Source organism: Acipenser ruthenus, chromosome 21 (genome assembly GCF_902713425.1).
Source record: "Acipenser ruthenus chromosome 21, fAciRut3.2 maternal haplotype, whole genome shotgun sequence".
NCBI lineage: Eukaryota > Metazoa > Chordata > Actinopteri > Acipenseriformes > Acipenseridae > Acipenser > Acipenser ruthenus.
Window position 1 is genome coordinate 13,404,942 of NC_081209.1, and position 25,748 is coordinate 13,430,689.

At 36.0% G+C, this 25,748-nt stretch overlaps 1 gene segment (V, D, J or C); it reads right to left on the minus strand.

The window, feature by feature from the left end:
- Window positions 1-1,065: 1,065 nt before the first annotated feature.
- LOC117963118 (T-cell receptor alpha chain constant-like) overlaps window positions 1,066-25,748 on the minus strand; it is a 47,309-nt gene continuing 22,626 nt past the window's right edge. The window contains 4 exon segments of the C gene segment in view: window positions 1,066-1,864; window positions 4,452-4,558; window positions 4,763-4,810; window positions 5,196-5,459. Of these exon segments, the coding sequence occupies window positions 4,452-4,558; window positions 4,763-4,810; window positions 5,196-5,459 (419 nt within the window).

A 25,748-nucleotide genomic window follows, 5' to 3' on the forward strand; every position in this document is an offset into this window, starting at 1 on the left:
TTCCTAATGAATTCTCTGTTTGTTCTTCACTAATTCATACCCTCTTACTCGCCCACCAGGGGATTGTGAGAAGTGTTCATTCATTAATGAATGCATGCCTAATACATGTGAGCAATACCGTTTGTTACGAAGGAACATGGAATGAATACAGGTAATTAAACCTACAGGAATTAACAGGGTCTAAATTCAAAATGAATGACGTCAGAACTCCGAGGAAGTGCATATGACAATGTTATTTCTGTGGAATTCATTGTGAATTTGCGGCCATTATTTTAAAGTGCTACCAAGATACGTAATAGTTTTGTGTTTGTAATGCAAATTATACATGAATGAAAGAAGACAGCGTTTGTCTTTCCTTACACATTTCTATATTGCGCTACCCAGAGGGCAGAACCATTTCTGTTCCTCTCACTCAGTACTGGAAGAGCCCGCTGTTACAGACCATCCTCAGAACCTCGCTGTGCTTTGCTATGATAAATACATGTTTCAGTACCTTTACATCTAGACCATCCTCAGAACCTCGCTGTGCTTTGCTATGATAAATATATGTTTCACTACCTATACATCTAGGCCATCCTCAGAACCTCGCTGTGCTTTGCTATGATACATACATGTTTCAGTACCTTTACATCCAGACCATCCTCAGAACCTCTCTGTGCTTTGCTATGATACATACATGTTTCAGTACCTTTACATCCAGACCATCCTCAGAACCTCTCTGTGCTTTGCTATGATACATACATGTTTCAGTACCTTTACATCCAGACCATCCTCAGAACCTCGCTGTGCTTTGCTATGATAAATACATGTTTCAGTACCTTTACATAAAGACCATCCTCAGAACCTCTCTGTGCTTTGCAATGATACATACATGTTTCAGTACCTTTACGTCCAGACCACCCTCAGAACCTCACTGTGCTTTGCTGTGATAAATACATGTTTCAGTACCTTTACATTTTCCTACTTAATTTGAAATGCCCAATTAGAATGGCTTCTTGCAGTTGAAACCCTAGCTATATCATACTTTATAAAACCATGGATTTTTACTTTCAGAAAAAGAAACAATTATTTTTGTAATAATTTTTTTTTAATTATTATTACAGTATTTTATATGTGATACAGACATGGTGAAAACGCACAATTTTGTACATTTAATATGTAATCAATATATACTAGCATAAGCTACATGAAGGATAAATGGCAAAGCACATACTTTTCTAATGAAATTCTGCTTATTTAACAGAACAATGTTGCTGATTCAAGTTACTATGCACTGTTCAATATATCCAATAATATATATTTTGAATATTCACTGTTTGTAATTACTTTGGCACCTATTCACAAAGCTTTCACTCATAACTAACTAGTACATGTGTGCATTGTGTTTGCACAGTAACAGGAACCACGTAGATGTGCCACTATTCTCTTTCCAAAAGAGCTGAGCTTAAACAATTTCTTCAACAACAGCTTCCCATTTGATCAGTTCCCAGTTTCGTTGATGGATGTTTTAAAAAATAATGTTTGAGTTAAAGCTCTGTGAAATACAGTGCATTGTTTAGTTAACTAACATAATCAAACCAGACAGTTTACAATCTATATTTTAAGCACATTGAAAAAATATCTTGATAAAGGCTACATGCATTTTATAAGCAAATTTGATTATTTTAATATTGCATTCTAAAGCATATTGCCATTACAAAACCTTACTGCTAAAAGTATGGCAAAGTATTTTCAATTTCCAATAATATCTGTAAAGCCTAATCAAACCCACAAGCCTAGAACTTCTGAAAACTGCTTTAATAAAATGTTTGCTTCATTCCTTTTGGTTCAACAATCCATGTCTTGGTCATATATTTGATGTATCCTGTTGCAAAGTAAAGAAAACCAATTGTTAGTGTTATTGATAATATATCGACAGTCACCACTGCAGAAATTGCTATGAAAAAATACATTCATAAGAACAACCCTAACCGTAAAAGTAAATGCTACTTCCTGTGCTTTAGAGTACACTTATTGATGTTAGACCACTGGATTCAAATTGACCTTCCTCTCCTGGCCTTTGTTCCAGCCCTGTTCTAAATGGTTTAATTAAACCATTTAAACCTCCATCCAGACCCTGAAGTAGTTAATGATGTAATTGTATCAGTTAAACCTGGAGTGGAGTGGCCCTCCTGGACTGTGATTGGACCCCCCTCACCTACAGAGTATTATGTGATTCAGGAACAGGAAGCTGTAGCAATACTACTATACTTACAGTGCCTTGCGAAAGTATTCGGCCCCCTTGAACTTTGCGACCTTTTGCCACATTTCAGGCTTCAAACATAAAGATATGAAACTGTAATCTTTTGTGAAGAATCAACAACAAGTGGGACACAATCATGAAGTGGAATGAAATTTATTGGATATTTCAAACTTTTTTAACAAATAAAAAACTGAAAAATTGGGCGTGCAAAATTATTCAGCCCCCTTAAGTTAATACTTTGTAGCACCACCTTTTGCTGCGATTACAGCTGTAAGTCGCTTGGGGTATGTCTCTATCAGTTTTGCACATCGAGAGACTGAAATTTTTGCCCATTCCTCCTTGCAAAACAGCTCGAGCTCAGTGAGGTTGGATGGAGAGCATTTGTGAACAGCAGTTTTCAGTTCTTTCCACAGATTCTCGATTGGATTCAGGTCTGGACTTTGACTTGGCCATTCTAACACCTGGATATGTTTATTTGTGAACCATTCCATTGTAGATTTTGCTTTATGTTTTGGATCATTGTCTTGTTGGAAGACAAATCTCCGTCCCAGTCTCAGGTCTTTTGCAGACTCCATCAGGTTTTCTTCCAGAATGGTCCTGTATTTGGCTCCATCCATCTTCCCATCAATTTTAACCATCTTCCCTGTCCCTGCTGAAGAAAAGCAGGCCCAAACCATGATGCTGCCACCACCATGTTTGACAGTGGGGATGGTGTGTTCAGGGTGATGAGCTGTGTTGCTTTTACGCCAAACATAACGTTTTGCATTGTTGCCAAAAAGTTCGATTTTGGTTTCATCTGACCAGAGCACCTTCTTCCACATGTTTGGTGTGTCTCCCAGGTGGCTTGTGGCTTTCTTCTTGCCACTCTTCCATAAAGGCCAGATTTGTGCAGTATACGACTGATTGTTGTCCTATGGACAGAGTCTCCCACCTCAGCTGTAGATCTCTGCAGTTCATCCAGAGTGATCATGGGCCTCTTGGCTGCATCTCTGATCAGTCTTCTCCTTGTATGAGCTGAAAGTTTAGAGGGACGGCCAGGTCTTGGTAGATTTGCAGTGGTCTGATACTCCTTCCATTTCAATATTATCGCTTGCACAGTGCTCCTTGGGGAGTTTAAAGCTTGGGAAATCTTTTTGTATCCAAATCCGGCTTTAAACTTCTCCACAACAGTATCTCGGACCTGCCTGGTGTGTTCCTTGTTCTTCGTGATGCTCTCTGCGCTTTAAACGGACCTCTGAGACTATCACAGTGCAGGTGCATTTATACGGAGACTTGATTACACACAGGTGGATTCTATTTATCATCATTAGTCATTTAGGTCAACATTGGATCATTCAGAGATCCTCACTGAACTTCTGGAGAGAGTTTGCTGCACTGAAAGTAAAGGGGCTGAATAATTTTGCACGCCCAATTTTTCAGTTTTTGATTCTTCACAAAAAATTACAGTTTCATATCTTTATGTTTGAAGCCTGAAATGTGGCAAAAGGTCGCAAAGTTCAAGGGGGCCGAATACTTTCGCAAGGCACTGTAGCTCCAGAAATCTGCATATTCTAAACAAAAAAAAAAAGCAATGTTCTTTGCTAATTGTATTACTGTGGAATCGAAAAGCGAAAATATCTGTATAGAGCAGGTTTGCTTCAAGTCTGTGTTTATACTATCTGTGCACACAACAGGTCTGTGTTTATACTCTGCATGTCACACAAGAAGTCTGTGTTTATACTCTGTGTGTCACACAAGAGGTCTGTATTTATACTCTGCATGTAACACAAGAAGTATGTGTTTATACTCTGCGTGTCACACAAGAAGTCTGTGTTTATACTCTGCGTGTCACACAACAAGTCTGTGTTTATACTCTGCATGTAACACAAGAAGTCTGTGTTTATACTCTGCGTGTCACACAAGAAGTCTGTGTTTATACTCTGCGTGTCACACAACAAGTCTGTGTTTATACTCTGCATGTAACACAAGAAGTCTGTGTTTATACTCTGCGTGTAACACAAGAAGTCTGTGTTTATAATCTGCATGTCACACAACAAGTCTGTGTTTATACTCTGCATGTCACACCACAGTGCCTGGGGAACAGTTGCTGGTGTGCATATTGGCTGATAATAAGAGGTAAGGAAAAGCAAGCACACAGGCCAATAACAGGTAAGAAAATGGAGCCTTGGTCAGCACTCAGAAAACATGACAGATGGATAACAGAACTCACCTAACTCATCCACGCTCTGATTGTCATGAGCACATTGAATGCAATGCTCTTCAGAAATATGACTCTCAGACCCAGCACCATCAAAGACAAAGAGTTCAGCTTCTCATCTGAAAGAGACCAGTTCAACAGGGAATCAATACTATGCAAATGTAATGTTAATCTACTCACTTGATTACAAGTTGTGATTGATATAATCTGGGGGTAACAGGCTATTACAATGAATTTATTTTTCAGAACAACTGTACCAGTAGTTACTATTTGGCATGAACATGCGTACAGTGCTAACAAGTGGGTCAATTCAAACAATTTACCTGATTCAAAAACGTATGCCAAGTCAGACTCACACACATTTTCTATATCTGAAACAAAAACAATTAGAAAGATTATTCATTAAATGAATTTCATAATTAATGCCAGAATTCTGTAATACATTTCTGTAAAAAGCTTCCTCATATTACCACTGGTTACAATTTCTGACAATTTACCATGTTATTACAGTCTGGTTTAGTGTATTAAATACAGTGCTGTGTTGTTGAATGTGTCAGTTTACTATTTTATTACAGTCTGGTTTAGTGTATTAAATACAGTGCTGTATTGTTGAATGTGTCAATTTACCATTTTATTACAGTCTGGTTTAGTATACAGTGCTGTGTTAGTGAATGTGTCAGCATACATATTTGAATGAATGAATGAATGGATGGATGAATGAATGATGGTATGCATAGATGAATAACAAATTCTTACCATTGTTGTGTCCTGTAGTCATACTGCCATTAACAACTACATTGCATTTGAAGTTTGATCTCACTTTGCTTTCTGGGAGAAATGCTACCACACTGTATTGCTTGTCTCCTTTAATTACTGAAGTCTCTATAGGAACATCTGCAGCTCCCAAATTAACACTGATGTTATGGAAACTGAAGTCTGTGATGAGACAGGCTCTGGCTTTGCCTTCCTTATTGTCTTTGTCAGATCCTAAGACAAAGGCTGCTGTTTTTGATTCTTCTTCTGTCAAGACAAAAGAGTAAAGTTTCTGTTATGAGGTGATCCTTTATCTAAATTGGGGACACTTTCCCTGTAATCAATATGTTTATCTTACAAACACCAATATACGGTACATTTTGATTACAATTTTATGCATACCAAAAGATTAGCAGCACAAAATGCTGAAATGCTGCATTCGAAATATGGATAATGTACTAAATCTGTCATCTGGTTTTACAGACCTCTCTTAGCACTAGTCTTGGGTGACCTTCCCCAATGTAACATTAGCTAGTCCAACATTAGTGTTAATCAGGGTCTGTGCAACCGAGTGTGCATATACTATGAGCATATTAGCCATATGATGGTGGTCTAGTGGTTAGGATTCGGCGCTCTCACCGCCGCGACCCGGGTTCGATTCCAGGTCAGGGAACATGTGTTTTTTCAATATTGCTAAGGGGGCTAAAACCAATTCCAAAATATTTTTCCAATATTATAACAGCAAGAGAACATTCAAAGAGGAGGTTAAATATCTAAGAGACACAAATGGCAAAATCATAGATAGCAAATATATTAAATGATTACTTTTCACAGGTTTTTACAAAGGAGGACACGGACAACATGCCCGACATGTCGACCTGTTCCTATCCAATTTTAAATAACTTTAGCATAACAGAGGCAGAAGTGTTAAAGGGACTAGGAGCTCTTAAAATAAACAAATCCCCTGGGCTAGATGAGATCCTCCCAATAGTACTCAAAGAAATGAAAGAAGTTATTTACAAACCGCTAACCAAGATCATGCAACAGTCTTTTGACACAGGGGTTGTACCGACAGACTGGAAAATAGCAAACGTAATACCGATCCACAAAAAGGGAGACAAAACCGAACCAGGTAACTACAGACCAATAAGCCTAACTTCTATTATATGTAAACTTATGGAAACTATAATAAGATCCAAAATGGAAAATTACCTATATGGTAACAATATCCTGGGAGACAGCCAGCATGGTTTTAGGAAAGGGAGATCGTGTCTAACTAACCTACTTGACTTTTTTGAGGATGCAACATTGAAAACGGATAACTGCAAAACATACAACATGGTCTATTTAGATTTCCAGAAAGCTTTTGACAAAGTCCCGCATAAAAGATTAATTCTCAAACTGAACGCAGTAGGGATTCAAGGAAATGCATGCACATGGATTAGGGAGTGGTTAACAGGTAGAAAACAGAAAGTACTGATTAGAGGAGAAACCTCAAAATGGAGTGAGGTAACCAGTGGTGTACCACAGGGATCAGTATTAGGCCCTCTGCTATTCCTAATCTACATTAATGATTTAGATTCTGGTATAGTAAGCAAACTCGTTAAATTTGCAGACGACACAAAAATAGGAGGAGTGGCAAACACTGTTGAAGCAGCAAAGGTCATTCAAAATGATCTAGACAGCATTCAGAATTGGGCAGACACATGGCAAATGAAATTTAATAGAGAAAAGTGTAAAGTATTGCATGCGGGCAATAAAAATGTGCATTATAAATATTATATGGGAGATATTGAAATTGAAGAAGGGAACTATGAAAAAGACCTAGGAGTTTATGTTGACTCAGAAATGTCTTCATCTAGACAATGTGGGGAAGCTATAAAAAAGGCTAACAAGATGCTCGGATATATTGTGAGAAGTGTTGAATTTAAATCAAGGGAAGTAATGTTAAAACTCTACAATGCATTAGTAAGACCTCACCTAGAATATTGTGTTCAGTTCTGGTCACCTCGTTACAAAAAGGATATTGCTGCTCTAGAAAGAGTGCAAAGAAGAGCAACCAGAATTATCCCGGGTTTAAAAGGCATGTTGTATGCAGACAGGCTAAAAGAATTGAATCTATTCAGTCTTGAACAAAGAAGACTACGCGGCGATCTGATTCAAACATTCACAATCCTAAAAGGTAAATGTCAACCCAGGGGACTTCTTTGACCTGAAAAAAGAAACAAGGACCAGGGGTCACAAATGGAGATTAGATAAAGGGGCATTCAGAACCGAAAATAGGAGGCACTTTTTTACACAGAGAATTGAGAGGGTCTGGAACCATCTCCCCAGTAATGTTGTTGAAGCTGACACCCTGGGATACTTCAAGAAGCTGCTTGATGAGATTCTGGGATCAATAAGCTACTAACAACCAAACGAGCAAGATGGGCTGAATGGCCTCCTCTCGTTTGTAAACTTTCTTATGTTCTTATGTTCTCATGATACCACAATGCATTTTATTAGAGACACTGAATCATGATAGTACCATACTTCAAATACCTCGTAGCTATCACACAGTGCACAACACTGTACCAAAACTGAATAGTGATAGTACCGTACTTCAAACACCTCGTAGCTATCACACAGTGCACAACACTGTACCAAAACTGAATAGTGATAGTACCGTACTTCAAACACCTCGTAGCTATTACACAGTGCACAACACTGTACCAAAACTGAATAGTGATAGTACCGTACTTCAAACATCTCATAGCTATTACACAGTGTACAACACTGTACCAAAACTGAATAGTGATAGTACTGTACTTCAAATACCTCGTAGTTATCACACAGTGCACAACACTGTACCAAAACTGAATAGTGATAGTATCCTACTTCAAATAACTCGTAGCTATCACACAGTGCATAGCACTGTACCAAAACCCGTCCCACAGCACACTTGCTTCTGTGATAATGACTACATTGCCCAATGGGGATGGAGCTGGTCCTGTCGTCTCGTGATAGTTGAGTAACTCTTAGAAGGACACATTATGCCATTCTCAAACATGGACTAGATCCTACTAGAACAAAGGTTCTTAACCTGCAGTCCAGGCACCACTGCTAGTCTGTGAATAAATCCTAGATGTTCCCTGAAAAAGGTTCCTGCTGAGTCATTGTCTATAAGCCATAAAGTGTTAATCAAAAAGTTCTGTATTCAAAGCTGGAAACTGCTGTACTGGGCAGTGATTGTCTAGCACACTTACCCATTGGCCATCTTATCAGATCCTAAATCAATAACACCAGAGAGTTCAGAAGTAGGTTTAAAAACAAAGCCTGCACGACTCCACAATTAATTATGATTTTTCACACAGTGCCCCCACCCCTCCCCAGACATAAGCATTATCATTCCCCTGACATGTTATCATGAGTAGCGTTACCACCATGTTGTCTGTTTTAATTTAATTTAATACAGGAATACTTTTCAGCAGTTTGGCTTTGGTTTTAAATGAATGGTAAGTTTAATAACTTTAGAATAGCTGATGTTTTTTGGACTACATTTCTTATTAGCACTTTTTTTGAGTTGCAAGATTATTTTTTTCATAACCTAAAATTAACACTTAATTTAATCATGAGTAAACAACTTCTCTGAATACTGCCTTATGAATTGTGGATCGATGGAATACTCCCAAAGCTCCACGGAAAGCCAGTTCCAAAGCCAGATATAAACTTCATATCGCTGTTACTATTCACACTCTGACAAACTCTAAGGCAATAACCTTTGTGTACTACTGTTTATATTGATACCTTGATAACTGACCCCCAAATAGCTTATCTACAGTAATAACATAGTAATAACACCCCTAAAATAGAATTATTAAAAAATAAAAAATAAATCCCTCTTTAACCTGGCTAAAACATTTGATTCCATATCCAAAAATAATTTTAGTGTTATCAACATTCACACAGTACGGAATTTCAGTTTAAAATGGGCACAATAAAAACTGTGTTGTAAAATATAGTTTTTAAAAACTGATAATGATAACCAACTGGTCTAAATCTGGCTAAAAATAGGAGCCTGGTTCTTTTCTTGCCCCTTTTGAATACAAAAAAAAAATACTTGGAAATTTACCAGAAACTATTTTGCACCTGTTGTTTTAAAATGTGAATACATATTTGGTTGGACTGGCAGTTTCGTACTAGAACCAAATGTTCATTTCACTCCTCCATCATTATGCTGAATGCACAACCAAAAAACATTTGATCTACCAATCTGTCTGTCTGTCTGTCTGTCTGACTGTCACATCTGTCATTTCCAGTGCTATGTTTTTTCATTCCTCAAAAATGTTAGCATTGGAATGAATAGTCATACAGCAATTGTGTGTTCCAATTTAATTCAATACTGGACATTTTTTAAAATGTTTTCTAAGGATTATATTGTGTTTAGCAGTTTGGTTTATTCTTAATGGTCTATTATTTATCAATTAATAATAATATGCAGGGTTTGTTGCTTTGTTTTATATAAACCATTGATTTAATTATGTTTAATATCTGAATTCATAGGGCTAGATTGTCAAAGCCATTATTTGCACTTTTTTTCTGAAAGGAGCCTTTTTAATTATATATTGCCACTTAATGCAGTCATGATGAAACAACTTTTCTGAATAATGTCTTTCAAATGATAGATAAATGGAATACTCACGACAATTCCATGGAAAGCCATATCTTTTGTTAAGTTAATATATATATATCACTGCATGTCATCCATAACTCTCAAAACAGTCAATCAGATGATGTACAGCAGGAGTAATACAAGTACACGTAATATAATTCATGCGAACACAAACGTTTTCCTCAAAACATTGAACTTATTGTATCGCTATGTTTCCGATTAGCACTGATAGAAAATGTACTTGGTTCCACTCTAAGCTGGCTCCCTGATCTGAAGATGATCTTTTCAGTGCTGCTTCTCACACATATAGAAAACCCAAATCAAAACCGAAATCCTCGCACAACTTGTGCCATCCCGTGGTCATGTTTAATCCCGCTGGGATGCATCTCCCTGGTGACAGGACTCCAGAGCAGGGCCTATATATGTACATGTATCTGGAGAAGCACTCATCCCTGTCTGCACAAATTACCTGTCACTATGAGTTTCAGATAAAACTTGGTCAGGACATTCTTTAGCACATGTTATAGAGAGCATTGGAATCAGGGGGTGTAAGACAATGCCTGTCCATTTGTCTTCACATACGTCCATTTACTGTATCACATGTTTCAAATTTTAACAGGTAGGTTGCTATCATATTTATGCAATGTTTAACTCAATCTGTAGCATTGATATGCATTGGCATTGGTAACATCAATGCTCTAGAGATGCTGTTAATTAGTACAGGATCACATATGTTCTTGAAGTATAATACTGTACCACAATTGTATCACAGACTTAATGTTACTTATATATATTTTAGGTAGGTAAGTTTAGTTCACTGGTATAGAACTGAGAGCTAATATTACATACACTGTACACTTACTAGGGTGCACCTTCAGCTGAGTTCCAGATCCAACTAGCATCTTATTCAAGTTGTTATTCACACAGTGCAGCAGCTCAGAGCACAAACATTGCATCCTGACCAGGAATTGCCATGATTTGTTCAGTAAAACTGTGTAAAGTATTGAGTTTTATTCAGTGCTTTTATTTTTCTTTTATTTTCACACAATGAAGTGAGTCAGATCAAACATGCCCTGCTGCTCATAATTTAAATACAAGTCTAACAATATTGTGAAAAAAGAGATCCACACAGAGAGATTTCGGATGACTTACTTGATTCTACTTTGAGGTTTGTCCCTGATCCAAATATAAGCTTCTTTGTAGCATCATTCACACAGTGACTAACACATATCCCAAAACACCAGCACACATCTATCTATCTAAATAAGCATTCAATCTCGTATGCATCTAGATTTGGTATGTGTATACTGTAACTGCTCCATTAATATTTAGTCTGTAATTTAGATTTTATGGCAAGCTCTACCTCAACTTATATGCATTGATAGGTTTTCAGGAATGACAGATATGATGCTGTGAACACATAAGAAATTGCCAGACATTACCAGCCCAACCCTTGAGAACATCACTGACTATGTTTTTTGTGTTCATTAGCATTCTCCTAATTAAAAATTGCTTTAAAAATGAAAACTAATAAACCCTCTCTGAAACAGCTGAAAAAGGTTTCATTAATTACAAACTTAAATGATTCAAGCAACCTTTAAAAACTAAAACATTCCTTATCAAACCTTCCTTAAAACAGTCCTAAATGTTTTGTGAATAGGGCCCATAGTTACAAGTTTATACTTTAACATAAACACGTGCATACAGTAAATTGATAACGTGGAACAGCATTTTTACAATAAAGGTGACTCCCTTTCTACAGTATGTCCTCGAAGGTGGTACACACTGTTCCTCACATACATGCCATTACCATTTGAATGAGTTTGGCTGACACCATAGGGGGTCAGTTAAGGACTATTTATGTATGGACTGACCCTTTTGTAGTTAAGCAAATTTCAAGTACACTGCATTGACCCATTTCCACACCCAGACGATGAATCTGCTACACTGTCCACACCCCACACATCTAAGCAAACCAACTCTTTACAGAATCCCTCCTGCTGATAACGAATCCATTCCAAAGCAGATCAAATATTTCTCATGCTAAAATAAATCACAGCTTAACATAAATCACACTTGTTAGTATATTGCAACTTTTTCATTTGTTCAGTTTGTGTCTTAACAACATCTACCTACCTACTACTGGTATCTCTGTTTTGCTGACCATACAAACGGCATTAATAATTACTGACATTTCTCTGAAGTAGGGTATTATTCCTCTGGCATCATTCACAGAGTACTTATTGCACCCATAGTTATACAATACCAGACAGTGACCAAGTGACATTATTTGTATGCTTGTTTAGTCTTTTTGAAATGTTTCTTATATAAATAAACAAGAGACTTACTCGACTGAACTGCAAGTTTTGTTCCTGCTCCAAATATGAGTTTGTTGTGATTCTGATTCACACAATGAATAAACTCAGGTCAAAAACATGCCAGACTGTCCTGACCCGTATATGCCTTTCCCTCCTCAATATAACATATTTAAGGGTGTCCATTCATTTTCTCACAATGCCTTTGGTGTTTTAAACAGTCAGAATGCTGCAGTGGCTTCAAGCGGACATTTTAAACCACTGTTGCAATAACAGGTCTTGTACACAATTCCTTTATACCACTATTAGTATCAGTATTTATGGTAACTTTTAATAATCAAGACGTGGACACATTCACTATTACAATAATAATCATGTTTTTCAGTTTCTCAAAAAAGTGGAACTAATTACTTAAATTAATGAAGTCACCACTCACCACCATTCTACACGCTAATTAAATTAACACAATTACTTACTGGCTTCCACAATCAGTCGTGTCCCAGATCCAAATGTTATCTTATTACCAATTCCATTCACACAGTGAGGAAATCTATAACAAAAACCACTGGTCCTGGCTGTCACAAACAGACCATCCACCTGCAAATCTCTTACAATTATCTAAATAAAAAGTTCCCAATCTGTGAATCGGGGCAGCTTGTGATCCAAGGTGATCCTTACAATATCCCTACAATAATGCAACTGCATCTCCCTCACAACCAAATGCATCAACAACTCAACAGAATCAACAAACACCAACTGTGCCATATTAACAAAACAATATTTGACAGTCAATTCTGAATGTTTTGCATTGCTAATATGTAACCATGTAAAGTTTAAATATGTGAAGCTGTAAAATGTCTTAATATCTAATGTAGTGATAGTGGTGAAGTTATCAAGTTGAATCAGTTAAAAAAAAAAAGTTTGAAACTGGATTCTGCTTTGCATTCCATTATGATTTGAACTATCTCAAATGTAGATTCTATACAGTAGCACATATACGAGAAAGATAACTTGTGTAAAGGGTTCAAGCTATAATGAAATTAACTGACTTGGTTGCACCTGGAGTTTCGTACCAGATCCAAGTATAAGCTTGACGCCACCTGTATCCATACAGTCATACATGCCTTACTAATATCACTGCAATGCTATACTGTGAAGCTGCAGCTTCTTATCACATTATTCCATCATTAATGAAATACATATTCATATTTTGTAATGCTATTTTGTTACCAACTAAATATTCCAAAATGAATATTCATTTTTGCTTTTTATGCATTGAGTTGTGATTAAATTGTAATGATTGGGCCAAATAACAAAAAACTGCAGTAAACATAACATAACTGCAGGATCATAACACTGCAATGTAAAGGCACTGGTCATGTTACACTGCAATGTAAAGGCACTGGTCATGTTACACTGCAATGTAAAGGCACTGGTCATGTTACACTGCAATGTAAAGGCACTGGTCATGTTACACTGCAATGTAAAGGCACTGGTCATGTTACACTGCAATGTAAAGGCACTGGTCATGTTACACTGCAATGTAAAGGCACTGGTCATGTTACACTGCAATGTAAAGGCACTGGTCACATTTTAGTTTAAGGATCCATTTATAAAACATCTATAAATGTGCTGTTTTTGATTCTGATGGTTTTTAACAAGGAACAGTACATTACAATAGGATTATAATGATACATTACAAGATTAAGTTCAGAGAATGTTACATGTTTTTTATAAGGTTTCTGATAATAACACATTTATAGACTGTTTATAACAGATCCCTAAACTGAAGTGGTACCAAAGTACTGTTTAGAAAGCTGCTACATTCATGGAACTAGATCACATTACATGGTATGTGTTTTTTTTTTTTTTGATTTGTCCGGCTGTAAGGGTCACCATTATTCAAATGTAAACAAGCATAATCAAATGGAATTTCCTATGTATCTAGATAGTTATTTTTTTGGTTTTGTTTTACTTAATATTAAAACAAATAGCTATATTAAGATCTGTAATCAATTTAACGTGCTGTTTGTTAATAATAGGAATATAAGTATAAAAACAATGACCAATGCTTATGCATCTTTTTTTTCTTCTAAACAATAATTAGTTTTTACTTACTTGGTTCAACAGTAAGTTTTGTGCCAGATCCAAATGTTATCTTGTAGTTATTAGTGTTCACACAGCATGTAATGTTACAACAAAAACCATAAGCAATTAAGATCATCTGATTGCTACGTGTTTCACTTGCTTTACTTAACAGTCACATAATACTTCACTGACTTGGTGTTATACTGTACATAGTCCTCAGTGAAGATTATTAATAGGAATATCACGCTATAGAAACACAGTATTATGAAATCTGCACCGAAGAGTTTTTTTTTTTAATTAAACCCTTGTAATTTCATTATGGTTTTCATCCTATTCTAACTGATTTGGTCCTTATATAAAAATGATTTATTCTATACTCACTGTTCAGCTTGAGAAGATTAACCATTATAATATACTTACACTTACTTGGTTGTACTGAGAGTTTGGTACCAGCTCCAAAGGTAATCCAGTATCCTCCACTAGTCACACTCTGTTTTATACCACGCCACAATCTTTGGGAAGCTATAATAGCCTTAGATTATAAAATGTTTACTATTTGAGAAGTTTAAGAAGTTACATACTTTTGAAAATATGAACATTACACTATCAAGCCACTAACCAATCTGTCTAACACATAATATAAACCAGTATATCCTATTGCACTGACCAATCTGTCTAACGCATAATATAAACCAGTATATCCTATTGCACTGACCAATCTGTCTAACGCATAATATAAACCAGTATATCCTATTGCACGGACCAATCTGTCTAACACATAATATAAACCAGTGTATCCTATTGCACTAACCAATCTGTCTGACACATAATATAAACCAGTAGACCCCATTGCACATTGCTTTGATTCTCATCTTATATTTCGAATGATTTCATCTACAGGTCCAGTTTTATCTCATCTTTCCCAATGTCATTCACTTACTTGGTTGTACTGTAAGTTTGGTTCCAGATCCAAATGTAAACTTGTATCCACTACCAGTCACACACTATTAAACAACACACCAAAATCCTTTGAATGGGAAGCTGTACTTTAATCACTATTCAAAGATTTCATAGATATGTCACCTGTTTCAAATTAACAATACTAATAATGTACCACATTTGATAAAGGAAACCACATGTTGTTTGAAGTACAAAATCTATTCTTTTCACAGATGATTTCTTTACCATATATATTTTCAGTGCTGAATGTTTATTGTCTCACAGCTTTATCATGTTTTGGGATAATAGTCCTTTCTTGGCATCCTCATTATGACTCCTGATAGTGTTCATGATGTTCTTTATTACTGATTTACAGATGTGTCATTGGTTATTATTCCAGAACTCATAGTTACTTACTTGGATTCACAGTTAGTCTGGTCCCAGATCCAAATGTTATTTTCATGTCATTCACACAATGAATGGAGCCTCAACAAAAACCAGTATATCCTATTGCACTAACCAATCTGTCTAACACATAATATAAACCAGTATATCCTATTGCACTAACCAATCTGTCTAACATATAATATAAACCAGTAGACCCCATTGCACATTGCTTTCATTCTCATCTTATATTTACAATGATTTCATCTACAGGTCCAGTTTTATCTCATCTTTCCCAATGTCATTCATTTGGTTGTACTATAAGTTTGGTTCCAGATCCAAATGTAGACTTGTATCTACTAGCTGTCACACACTAATATTACTGGTTTATTTAACCATGTATTTTACACAAACGCTCTGTCAAAGACTTATGTTATAACAGCACTGAATTCACCATCAAGCTTTAGGATAATAATCCTTGCCTTGACATCAGCATTATAACTTCTAATACTGCCCTTTATAACTGATCTACAGATGCAGCATGTGCTATATATAAAGGGTCATTTAACTAAAGTGTTACCAATTTGTTTTACATTATTCCAGAACTCATAGTTACTTACTTGGACTCACAGTTAATCTGGTCCCAGATCCAAAGGTTACTTTGAAGTTGTCATTCACACAATGAATTGAATCTTAACAAAAACCTTTGGATCTGGACAACACTACATTATAGCTCTGTTATGAATAATGCATATCTAAATAGTTATTAAGTATAACTGAAGAATAACCAATGCTATATTTAACCACCAATTTAATAAGTGATAATACAGTAACATGAAACACACATTTTTACAATTCTTCCATAACTTTAAAGACTACACCTAAGGTGAAAGAATCTAAATGAGTTTAGGGATATATATATATATATATATATATATATATATATATATATATATATATATATATATATATATATATATATATACGTATATTGCAACACTGATAAAGACTTCAGAACAAAATGGATGTCTAAATGTATCTACATGTTTACACTTACTTGGCTGGACAGATAGTTTGGTTCCAGATCCAAATGTGATCTTGTTGTTCAAATTCACACAGTGGTTCACATTGCAACATAAACCTTGGAGCCCATCAATAATCCCTCCAGCAACAAGGCAATGACTACATCATAAACCTTGGAGCCCATTAATAATCCCTCCAGCAACAAGGCAATGACTAAACCAGGAGTAACGTTCTGTATTAGTTATAAACAAGACAATCATTTTAATGATCTGCTAATAAGCATCTTTAAATGTGTTATGGAAGTGATGACAATTGGTGACACCTTAGTCTAAATTAACAACAATCTATATACACTTTTCAATAGTCTGTGATTGATAATAATACTTTTTTTTGTTTTTTTATTTAGTCGTCGCCAATGGTTTTTACCCCGGTTTTCTTCCTAATTTGAAAAGCCCAATTTTTTTTTATCCCGGTTCACCGCTGCAGCACCCTGGTGACTAGGGGAATGGAGGCTGGAACATGCATTCTCCAAAACGTGCTCCTGTCCATCTGTCATTTTTCGCACTGCAGATCCACAGCGAAGCCACCAGACCTATAGTGCCAGAGGACAACACAGATCTGGTGGCTCCACTGCAGAACCGCAGGCGCCCTATCGGCCACAGAGGTCGCTGGTGCGCGGTGAACCGTGGATTGCCCTGCTGATCTAATCCCTCCCTACCCGGGCGGCGATCGCCCAATTGTGCACCGCCCCCAGGAACCCCCGGTCACGGTCGGCTATGGCATAGCCTGGATTTGAACCTCCGATTTCCAGGCTATAGGGCGCATCCTGCACCACGTGGAGTGCCTTTAATGCTATTTAAAGTAACAGTTTTATACTTACTTGGCTGTACTGAAAGTATAGTGCCAGATCCAAATATAACCTTACTGTAGTCATTCACACAGTGAGTTGCATAACAACAAAAACCATTGAACCTTCAATCAGAAAGTCAAGACCATCATTTCTATCTGTATCTATCGAACACATAACGCTTTAGATAAAGGAACATTGTTGCGATAAGAACAAGTACCTAAGGCATTTAAAATAACCTTGAAGACCTTTACTAACACATGCATAGCTGTTTAATGAATAACAGTGTTACCAATAACATTCATGATGCAGAAAAGGTTTAAGCAATACATTGAATGATGAAACCGTATTACTTTACTGAACATGCTGGTACTATAGGGCACTGTTGTTATCAAACAATTATGTGAAATACACCAGCTTCTACTGCTTAAGAAATACACCCGCTTCTACTGCTTAAGAAATACACCTGCTTCTACTGTGAAATACACCAGCTTCTACTGCTTGTGAAATACACCAGATTCTACTGTGAAACACACCAGCTTCTACTGCTTGTGAAATACACCAGCTTCTACTGCTTGTGAAATACACCAGCTTCTACTGCTTAAGAAATACACCAGCTTCTACTGCTTGTGAAACACACCAGCTTCTACTGCTTGGGAAATACACCAGCTTCTACTGTGAAATACACCAGCTTCTACTGCTTGTGAAATACACCAGCTTCTACTGTGAAATACACCAGCTTCTACTGCTTGTGAAATACACCTGCTTCTACTGTGGAATACACCAGCTTCTACTGCTTGTGAAACACACCAGCTTCTACTGTTTGTGAAATACACCAGCTTCTACTGTGAAATACACCAGCTTCTACTGCTTGTGAAATACACCTGCTTCTACTGTGAAATACACCAGCTTCTACTGCTTGTGAAATACACCTGCTTCTACTGCTTTTTGAATATCTCTGCCCTCTCTCTGTTCATCCACAACGATTCTCCATAAAAATGTACTTAATGCATTTGTAAATACATATTATCAATAGATATATCAAATAAAACCGTAATAAAATAACTGAAACGTATCATCTCTATATCCCTCAGAATGAACAATTACAATAAAACAATCACTCACTTGGTTCAACAATAAGTTTTGTACCAGATCCAAATGTAAGCTTACGGCCACTGGCATCCACACTGTGACTGGTCTCCTACTAAAATCCTTTAGCTTTGAAGCAAAGGTATGACAATTTTAAAATCATCACTCCATCAAGTCAAATATTTCTCTTATTCAATGTCTTAGCAATGTCACTACATTATTAACCATTTATTTAGGAATACCTCTTTTCAATCAAAATAAAGAATACTGGAGATACTGTCCAATTTACAAATACAATGGTAACAAATAGGAAAGATCATTTATGTATGCCTTACTTTATTTATAGATAATGTTTTACTTACTTGGTGTGACCAAAAGTTTTGTGCCAGATCCAAAAGTTAGGTTAAAGCTGTTAGTATTCACACAGTAAGGAAGTATACAACAAAAACACTTGCCCCTAAGCTAAACTGACTTTACTTTTTGATTTGTTATTGCTATGTGTGTATTGGTTATTAACCACTGTCTTGTTCCCTATTATACTGTAACTGGGATAAAGCTATAACTGGGATAAAGCCCTGTGCCTGGTGCTTTTTGGTGACATCATTTACCCTGGCTACATTGACCACATATTACAAATGCATATGGCAAACCAAATGATCAATTAGAGATATCACAAGATACATTTGAAGATAATATTTTTAGATATTTCATGATATCTTTAAAACATTTACAGATATATTCTTGATATTTAATATAAATTTAGAGATATCTGTAAATCAATTCATTATATCTAAAATGATTCAGTATATTTACTAATCTACCTGACTCCACTGATGAGTACTACAGCCCTCTATTATCTTACTTTTAGCATTCAGAGATTAACACGATCACGGTCTTTAAAGGGTTAAATGTGCCTCTAAATCGCTACTAGTTGGCACCTAAAATGAGAGGTGATTTTTTTTTTTTCTTGTCTAAGTCATTACCAGAATAAGGCTGATTCTTCTCACCACAACATCGATGGATCTAAATATATAAAATATTAGGTTTTGTCACAAAGTAATGCAAATCAAAATTTAACAGTAAAAGATATTTAAATCTGGACTTTTACTTACTTGGTTCCACATAAAGTCTTGTGCCATTGCCAAATATAATCTTTTGACTGTTAGAATTCACACAGTGTGACATTCCATTCCAAATACCTTTGCACTCATATAAAGCTATGGATATGATGATTTGGAGCACATGTCTGATTCATTTTGATGCCACTGTAGATAGCACACAATTTACTTAATTGAAACACATCCCAATCTCACTGAATTATGCATTAAAGATAATTACAGGTAAATCTTACATACCTGTACTTTTTATTTTTAAGAATGAGTTTACAATAATACACCAATAGATGTGTTATAAAGGTTGTTACAAACATTGCCAGACAGTTCTTATTTCTAACATGATGTTACAGAAATACAGGGTCATATGAACATGGACATCATTTAATAACCCTGGACTTGCTTATAACATTATATGAAACAAAAGTAATGTGCAATTAAAATGGTATTGAAATAAACTGTCCTGCCGTGTTATTAATCGTTCAACATTTTAATAAAACATGTATAGTTTTGATATATTAAGAAATTCCTAAACAAAATGTGGACTTTTCCTAAGACAAATGTGCTCTTTCTGAAAAATGAACTATTTGTTAACTAAGACTGATTATCCAAACGCATATGAGATATCTTACTCACCTGGTTCAACAGTCACTTTAGTTCCAGATCCGAATGTTATCTTAGTGTTGGCATTCACACAGTGTGGAGCCTAAAAGCAAAAACCTGCCACACTTCAGGTAACACCAAGAGCAGCGATCACTGTGAGCAGGTGACTGACAAATCATTGACATGGTCAGTGAAAGACTCTGCAACCTGGCATTATTCCCTGGATGTAATTCTAAATCTGGAATGCTGTCTGGAACATTCATTGTGTAGCATGTGGGTGAGAACCACATTCTGGAAGTCAAGATAAAGACATCACTTTACCATTGATTCATTTTAAAACATGAAAGCAGCGGCTTACAGAGATTGACTATTAATTTGGTCCCAGATCCAAAGGATAACTTCCCTCTGAATCCTCCAGTAGTCACACACTGCTACTTTGCCTATCCAAACCCTGATGCGGTCTGTGCCAATGCCTATGAACTACAGCACAACACTCTGCACCTACTAGAGTTTTCTACTGGTTCTGTAGAACAAATACACGCTTGTGATTCTATATTATCAATAAGCCCTGGCATCAATTGAACCAGGTACAATTCTGCACAATCAGAGTTCCTCTGCTGCCCCCAGGTCAATAAAGCTTATTTCAAAATTACAATGAACATTTTAGTAAAGCATCTGGTTGTGGAGTTCTAATGTGCATACCATACATTTGGCTCACAGTGGAAATCCCAAAAGCAAACGTACTTGGTTTAACGTGTAACTGCGTTCCATTTCCAAACAGAATTGTCCCGTATCCAGAAGTCACACAGTACGAGCTATCGTCACACAAACCCACCAGCACACAGCAATCTCTGAATACCAATATCTGGGACTTCATTGTTTTCTAATTCAGAGTCCAGGGAAGGTTGGTCAATAATTTTACTTGTATCCCCTTAAGTAGCATGCTATGAATGCACATTTCAAATTAATGTTTTTACATTAGGGTGGAAACATCAAGGCTCTATGTCAATCACCCAGACCCCAGTTCTCAAACCAATGGAACACCAGACCCCAGCTCTCAGACCAATGGAACACCAGACCCCAGCTAGAGACCAATAGAACACCAGACCCCAGCTCTCAGACCAATGGAACACCAGACCCCAGCTCTCAATGGAACACCAGACCCCCAGCTCTCAGACCAATGAAACACTGGATTGAGCGGAAGAGGTTGCAGGTGGCAGTATACGGGTACACTATAATGGTGCCTAACTAAACTAATGTTATTTGATACATTAAATAACATTACATTTGCATTCCAAATATCCATTGTGTTTGTTTTCACAAAGACCATCTGTCTCATAATTTAGAATGTCACTTTGACCAGCCTATAATGGACCCAAGGAATGTGTTAACATGTTTATAATGTTTAACTGTATTGCTGTGGCATGTTATTAATAATAGCCACCTTTCATTATCTATCACATATTGTATAAGAAATGTGTAGATGTATTGTTACCTATAATAGATCATTAAACTAATAATTACAGCAATAATTAAACTAATATTATACAGCATATAATGAATTTACTGCAGCAATGAAACTTACATGTTTCTACTGTCAATCTGGTACCACTGCCAAATATGAGCTTCCATGAGCCAGATCCTGAAGTCACACAGTGTTAATTACCCTGACAATATCTCCATTTCATGGGCAATTCAAATCACAAGCAGAACTTTATATTAGTAATACTGGTGTAGTCAACCCCACAATAGTGCTAACTACCCTGACAATATCTCCCTTTCATGGGAAATTCAAATTACAAGCATCACTTTATATTAATAACACTGGGACTTCTGACTATCTGCAGTCATTGGTTTTAGTCAACCCCAAATTCTATTTTCTGAACTGAAATATTTGTTGGTTATGAAGCCTTTCCTCTGCATCTTGTCGATGGTAATATTAAGCAAACTGGGTTGAATCTGAGATTGTGGGATATCAAGATGTTCCTCAACACCCTTCAAATAGTACTGCATCTGTATCTTACATGGACCAAGAGTTTATCGAGAGTTTACATTGTGTGTATATATATATATATATATATATATATATATATATATATATATATATATATATATATATATATATATATATATATAATTGTGGTTCCCCTGTCATTCACATAACGTATTTACAATCCAGACTGACCCTTGATGGGATATAATATTAATTATATTAATTCCTTTTATGAATAGCTTATTCCTTAGTATCTCAAGACTCGTTAGTACTCTTAAGATAACTAAAATAATTACAACATTCGTAACAGAAAAATATTGTTTATTGTTTATGTTATTGTTTATTCCAAAATCCAAGGGGTTTCCCAATTAAACCAACATTTTAATTCTATTTTTTACTTACTGGGTTCAACTTGAAGCTTTGTTCCATTTCCAAAAATAATCTTGTTGCCATAATCCACACTGTGCTGTATCTGCTAGCAAAAACTCAACATCTCTACAGGATAACAACGCTATGGGCACACTTTACACTTTAAGGATATATAAAATAAATACCACCTGAGTATGAATGGCATGTTTCGGGTCAACTTGAGGTTGGTTTTAATGACAGTACAGACCAGGACAGTGAATGTTCTGGGCATCAGAACATATAGAGATGTGCCAAAAACAGCTTACAGAGGCTAGCCATGGTGTTTCATAGTGCTTTATGAATCAAGAAGAACAGAGCCCCCAGCACCATCATTATAACAATGAATCTTTATATATGTCCTGGGAGAGTAAAACAGCACATACCTGCCCTTATCATTAATTTTGAAAATTGACCATACTTACCGGGTTGTACAGTCAATGTGGTCCCATTCCCAAATATAAACTTGTACCCAGAAGTCACACAATGAATTCCACTGTGTCAAAAACAAATCAGTGCAGTGATACTCATGGTGCGATTGTTAAGCCCATTCCAATCCAGAACCATGGTACAACCAGGTCCTTATTTAGGCAATTGAATAAATGGCAGCATAGATCACGGCTCTGGGCTGTGCTCGAGATGTATGAAGGTTAACAAGGTTCTGAAATGGAGTGAACTGGTCAGGCCACATGTTATTACCAGTGTAAATGTATGCCTCAAATCAAGCTGATGTGTGCTCAAATGTATACTCCAATATGACTTACTATCTAATAAATACATATGAATAAACAACACATGTGGAAAATTTAAACCAATATAATTGTCCTTACTGCAGTTTAAGGATCATTTTTTAAAACAATGTGTTAATGTTTCGACTATTAATAGAACAGCCTAACAATTTATTGCAATAACATTGTAATGAGACGGTCCTTGTGTGAAACATATCACATATTGTTATAAAGTGATTCTTAAAAAAGTTATTTCATCTTACAAAGCTATATTGCCATGTAATGTTATCATTCATATCTGTTTGTAATGTCCTTTGTAACACATTTATAAATGCATTATTGACTCTTTAAAATGACCCTTAAACTAAAATGTGGAACATGATCGTCAAACTCCATCTCTAATGAATGGGGACCAGAAATCCACGTAAAGATGACATTTCATCTCACTGCATCAGCTTTATAGCTATCTTTAAATTGCATTCTATAATATATTTACATTGATAACATGCCAGCTATGTCCCTATACAGTCAACAAGTTTGAAATGCTTTCAGATATTTATACATGTCAAAATTAGATTCCCTAATCTCAGAAAGGTTGTTAAAACAAAAGTAAAGCCCGGCCATATAAATTGAAATACTTACTGGGTTGGACAAACAGTTGTGTCCCCTGTCCAAATGTTAGCTTATATCCATCAGTCACACAGTATTAACCACCTCATCAAAAACCCCATGCTCAGCAGAAAAGTGATATACAATAGACCTGACAACATGTGTCAAATTAAGGGTTTAATTTATATTTTATCATTGTTGCACAAATCCTCTATTACTGTTTTCCATGGTTTCTTTTCCATAGTGTTTATTTCTCTTGTCCAGTCAATTGCACAGACAGAGTTCAGATGACTTCATTACTCTTCTGAACTCACATTATTAATTACATGGATAAAGTCATTATTATGTTTGCTATGAACCCTCATGTACATGCTTTTTTAAATTGTATCACTATAATAGCTCATTGTTAGTTAAGATCTATCTAATATTGCTTTTAACATACATTGTATAACATGTAATCAGCCAGATTGTGTTGCTCTTAATGTACGCAATAACAGATTGTTCTTATTTGGTAGGCTGTTTTCAACTTTCACTACATTTTTTTTTTTCTGAATATGGATGAGATTTACCAATTCACTGCATGTTTGTAAAATCAATGCATTTACCAATCTCATTTTTTGAACTCTAAGCTTTAATCCACACTCTTAAAAGGTCTGTATTACTCTACATTAGCAATCAATCTTTTCAATGAAATATCAATGCATTATCCCATACTCACTAGATTCAACAATTAGCCTTGTCCCATTGCCAAAGATGAGTTTGTTTGCTCCATAATCCACACAGTGCTAAACCCCCAAACAAAAACCATCATTTGACAGCTCAGCACTCTTAAACCTAGACACTTCTAATGAATACGTATACACATCATGTACTACTCTGTATTTACACTGGGATTGTAATAAACTGTGAATGGTTCTGCCACATTCCGCTGTAGATAACTGTATTTGAAATAATATGTACTTTCATAGGTTGTTTGGTATTTAATGCATCATCATGAAATGTTTATAAAATGTCATCATGAAATGAATGCATTTACATTTTAGTTGATGGATCTGTAATAAATAACTAATTACACTTTAATAACTGTGTGTTAAAGGTTGTTACACGACACGCTATAGCAGTACGGTAATATAAAATGTGCATCATGTTCCTAAAACACTGTGCAGCTATTAATAATGGTCAAATTTATTAACATCCTTTACAACATGACATCGATGCATCCATTTGCTGTTTATAACACATCCTTATCTATAAAATGCCTTACTTGGGTTCACTGTCAATGTGGTCCCTTTGCCAAACAAGAGCTTCCCATATCCTCCTCCAGTATTCACACAGTAACTACAATCCCTACAAAAACCTGCATAGCCTGGTCTAGCTAAAGAATAAACTGCATGGACTACAGAGCCTATTCTCATTGGAATCTGCTGCGTATAACTTGGAAAGTTAAGAGCTGTTTCATCAACAATATAGACAACAATATGGAACCCAGTATATGTGAGGCTGATTGATGACACATTGCTGCTTATTAAATGTGTTACACCCATCGTTATATAACAGAGGAATGGTCCTGGAGGGCCATTCCTTTCCAAGGGTTAATTATATGACGTGACTTCAGGACCTGGTCAACAATGTAATCATTTCAGTTTAATAGGGAAGGGCATAGCTGAAACAATGCAATAAGGAATTTGTAATACTGACATTTGTTCATGCCACAGTAGTTTTTTTCCAAACACAATAAATGGATATATGTTGATATTTTGCAAACCACAA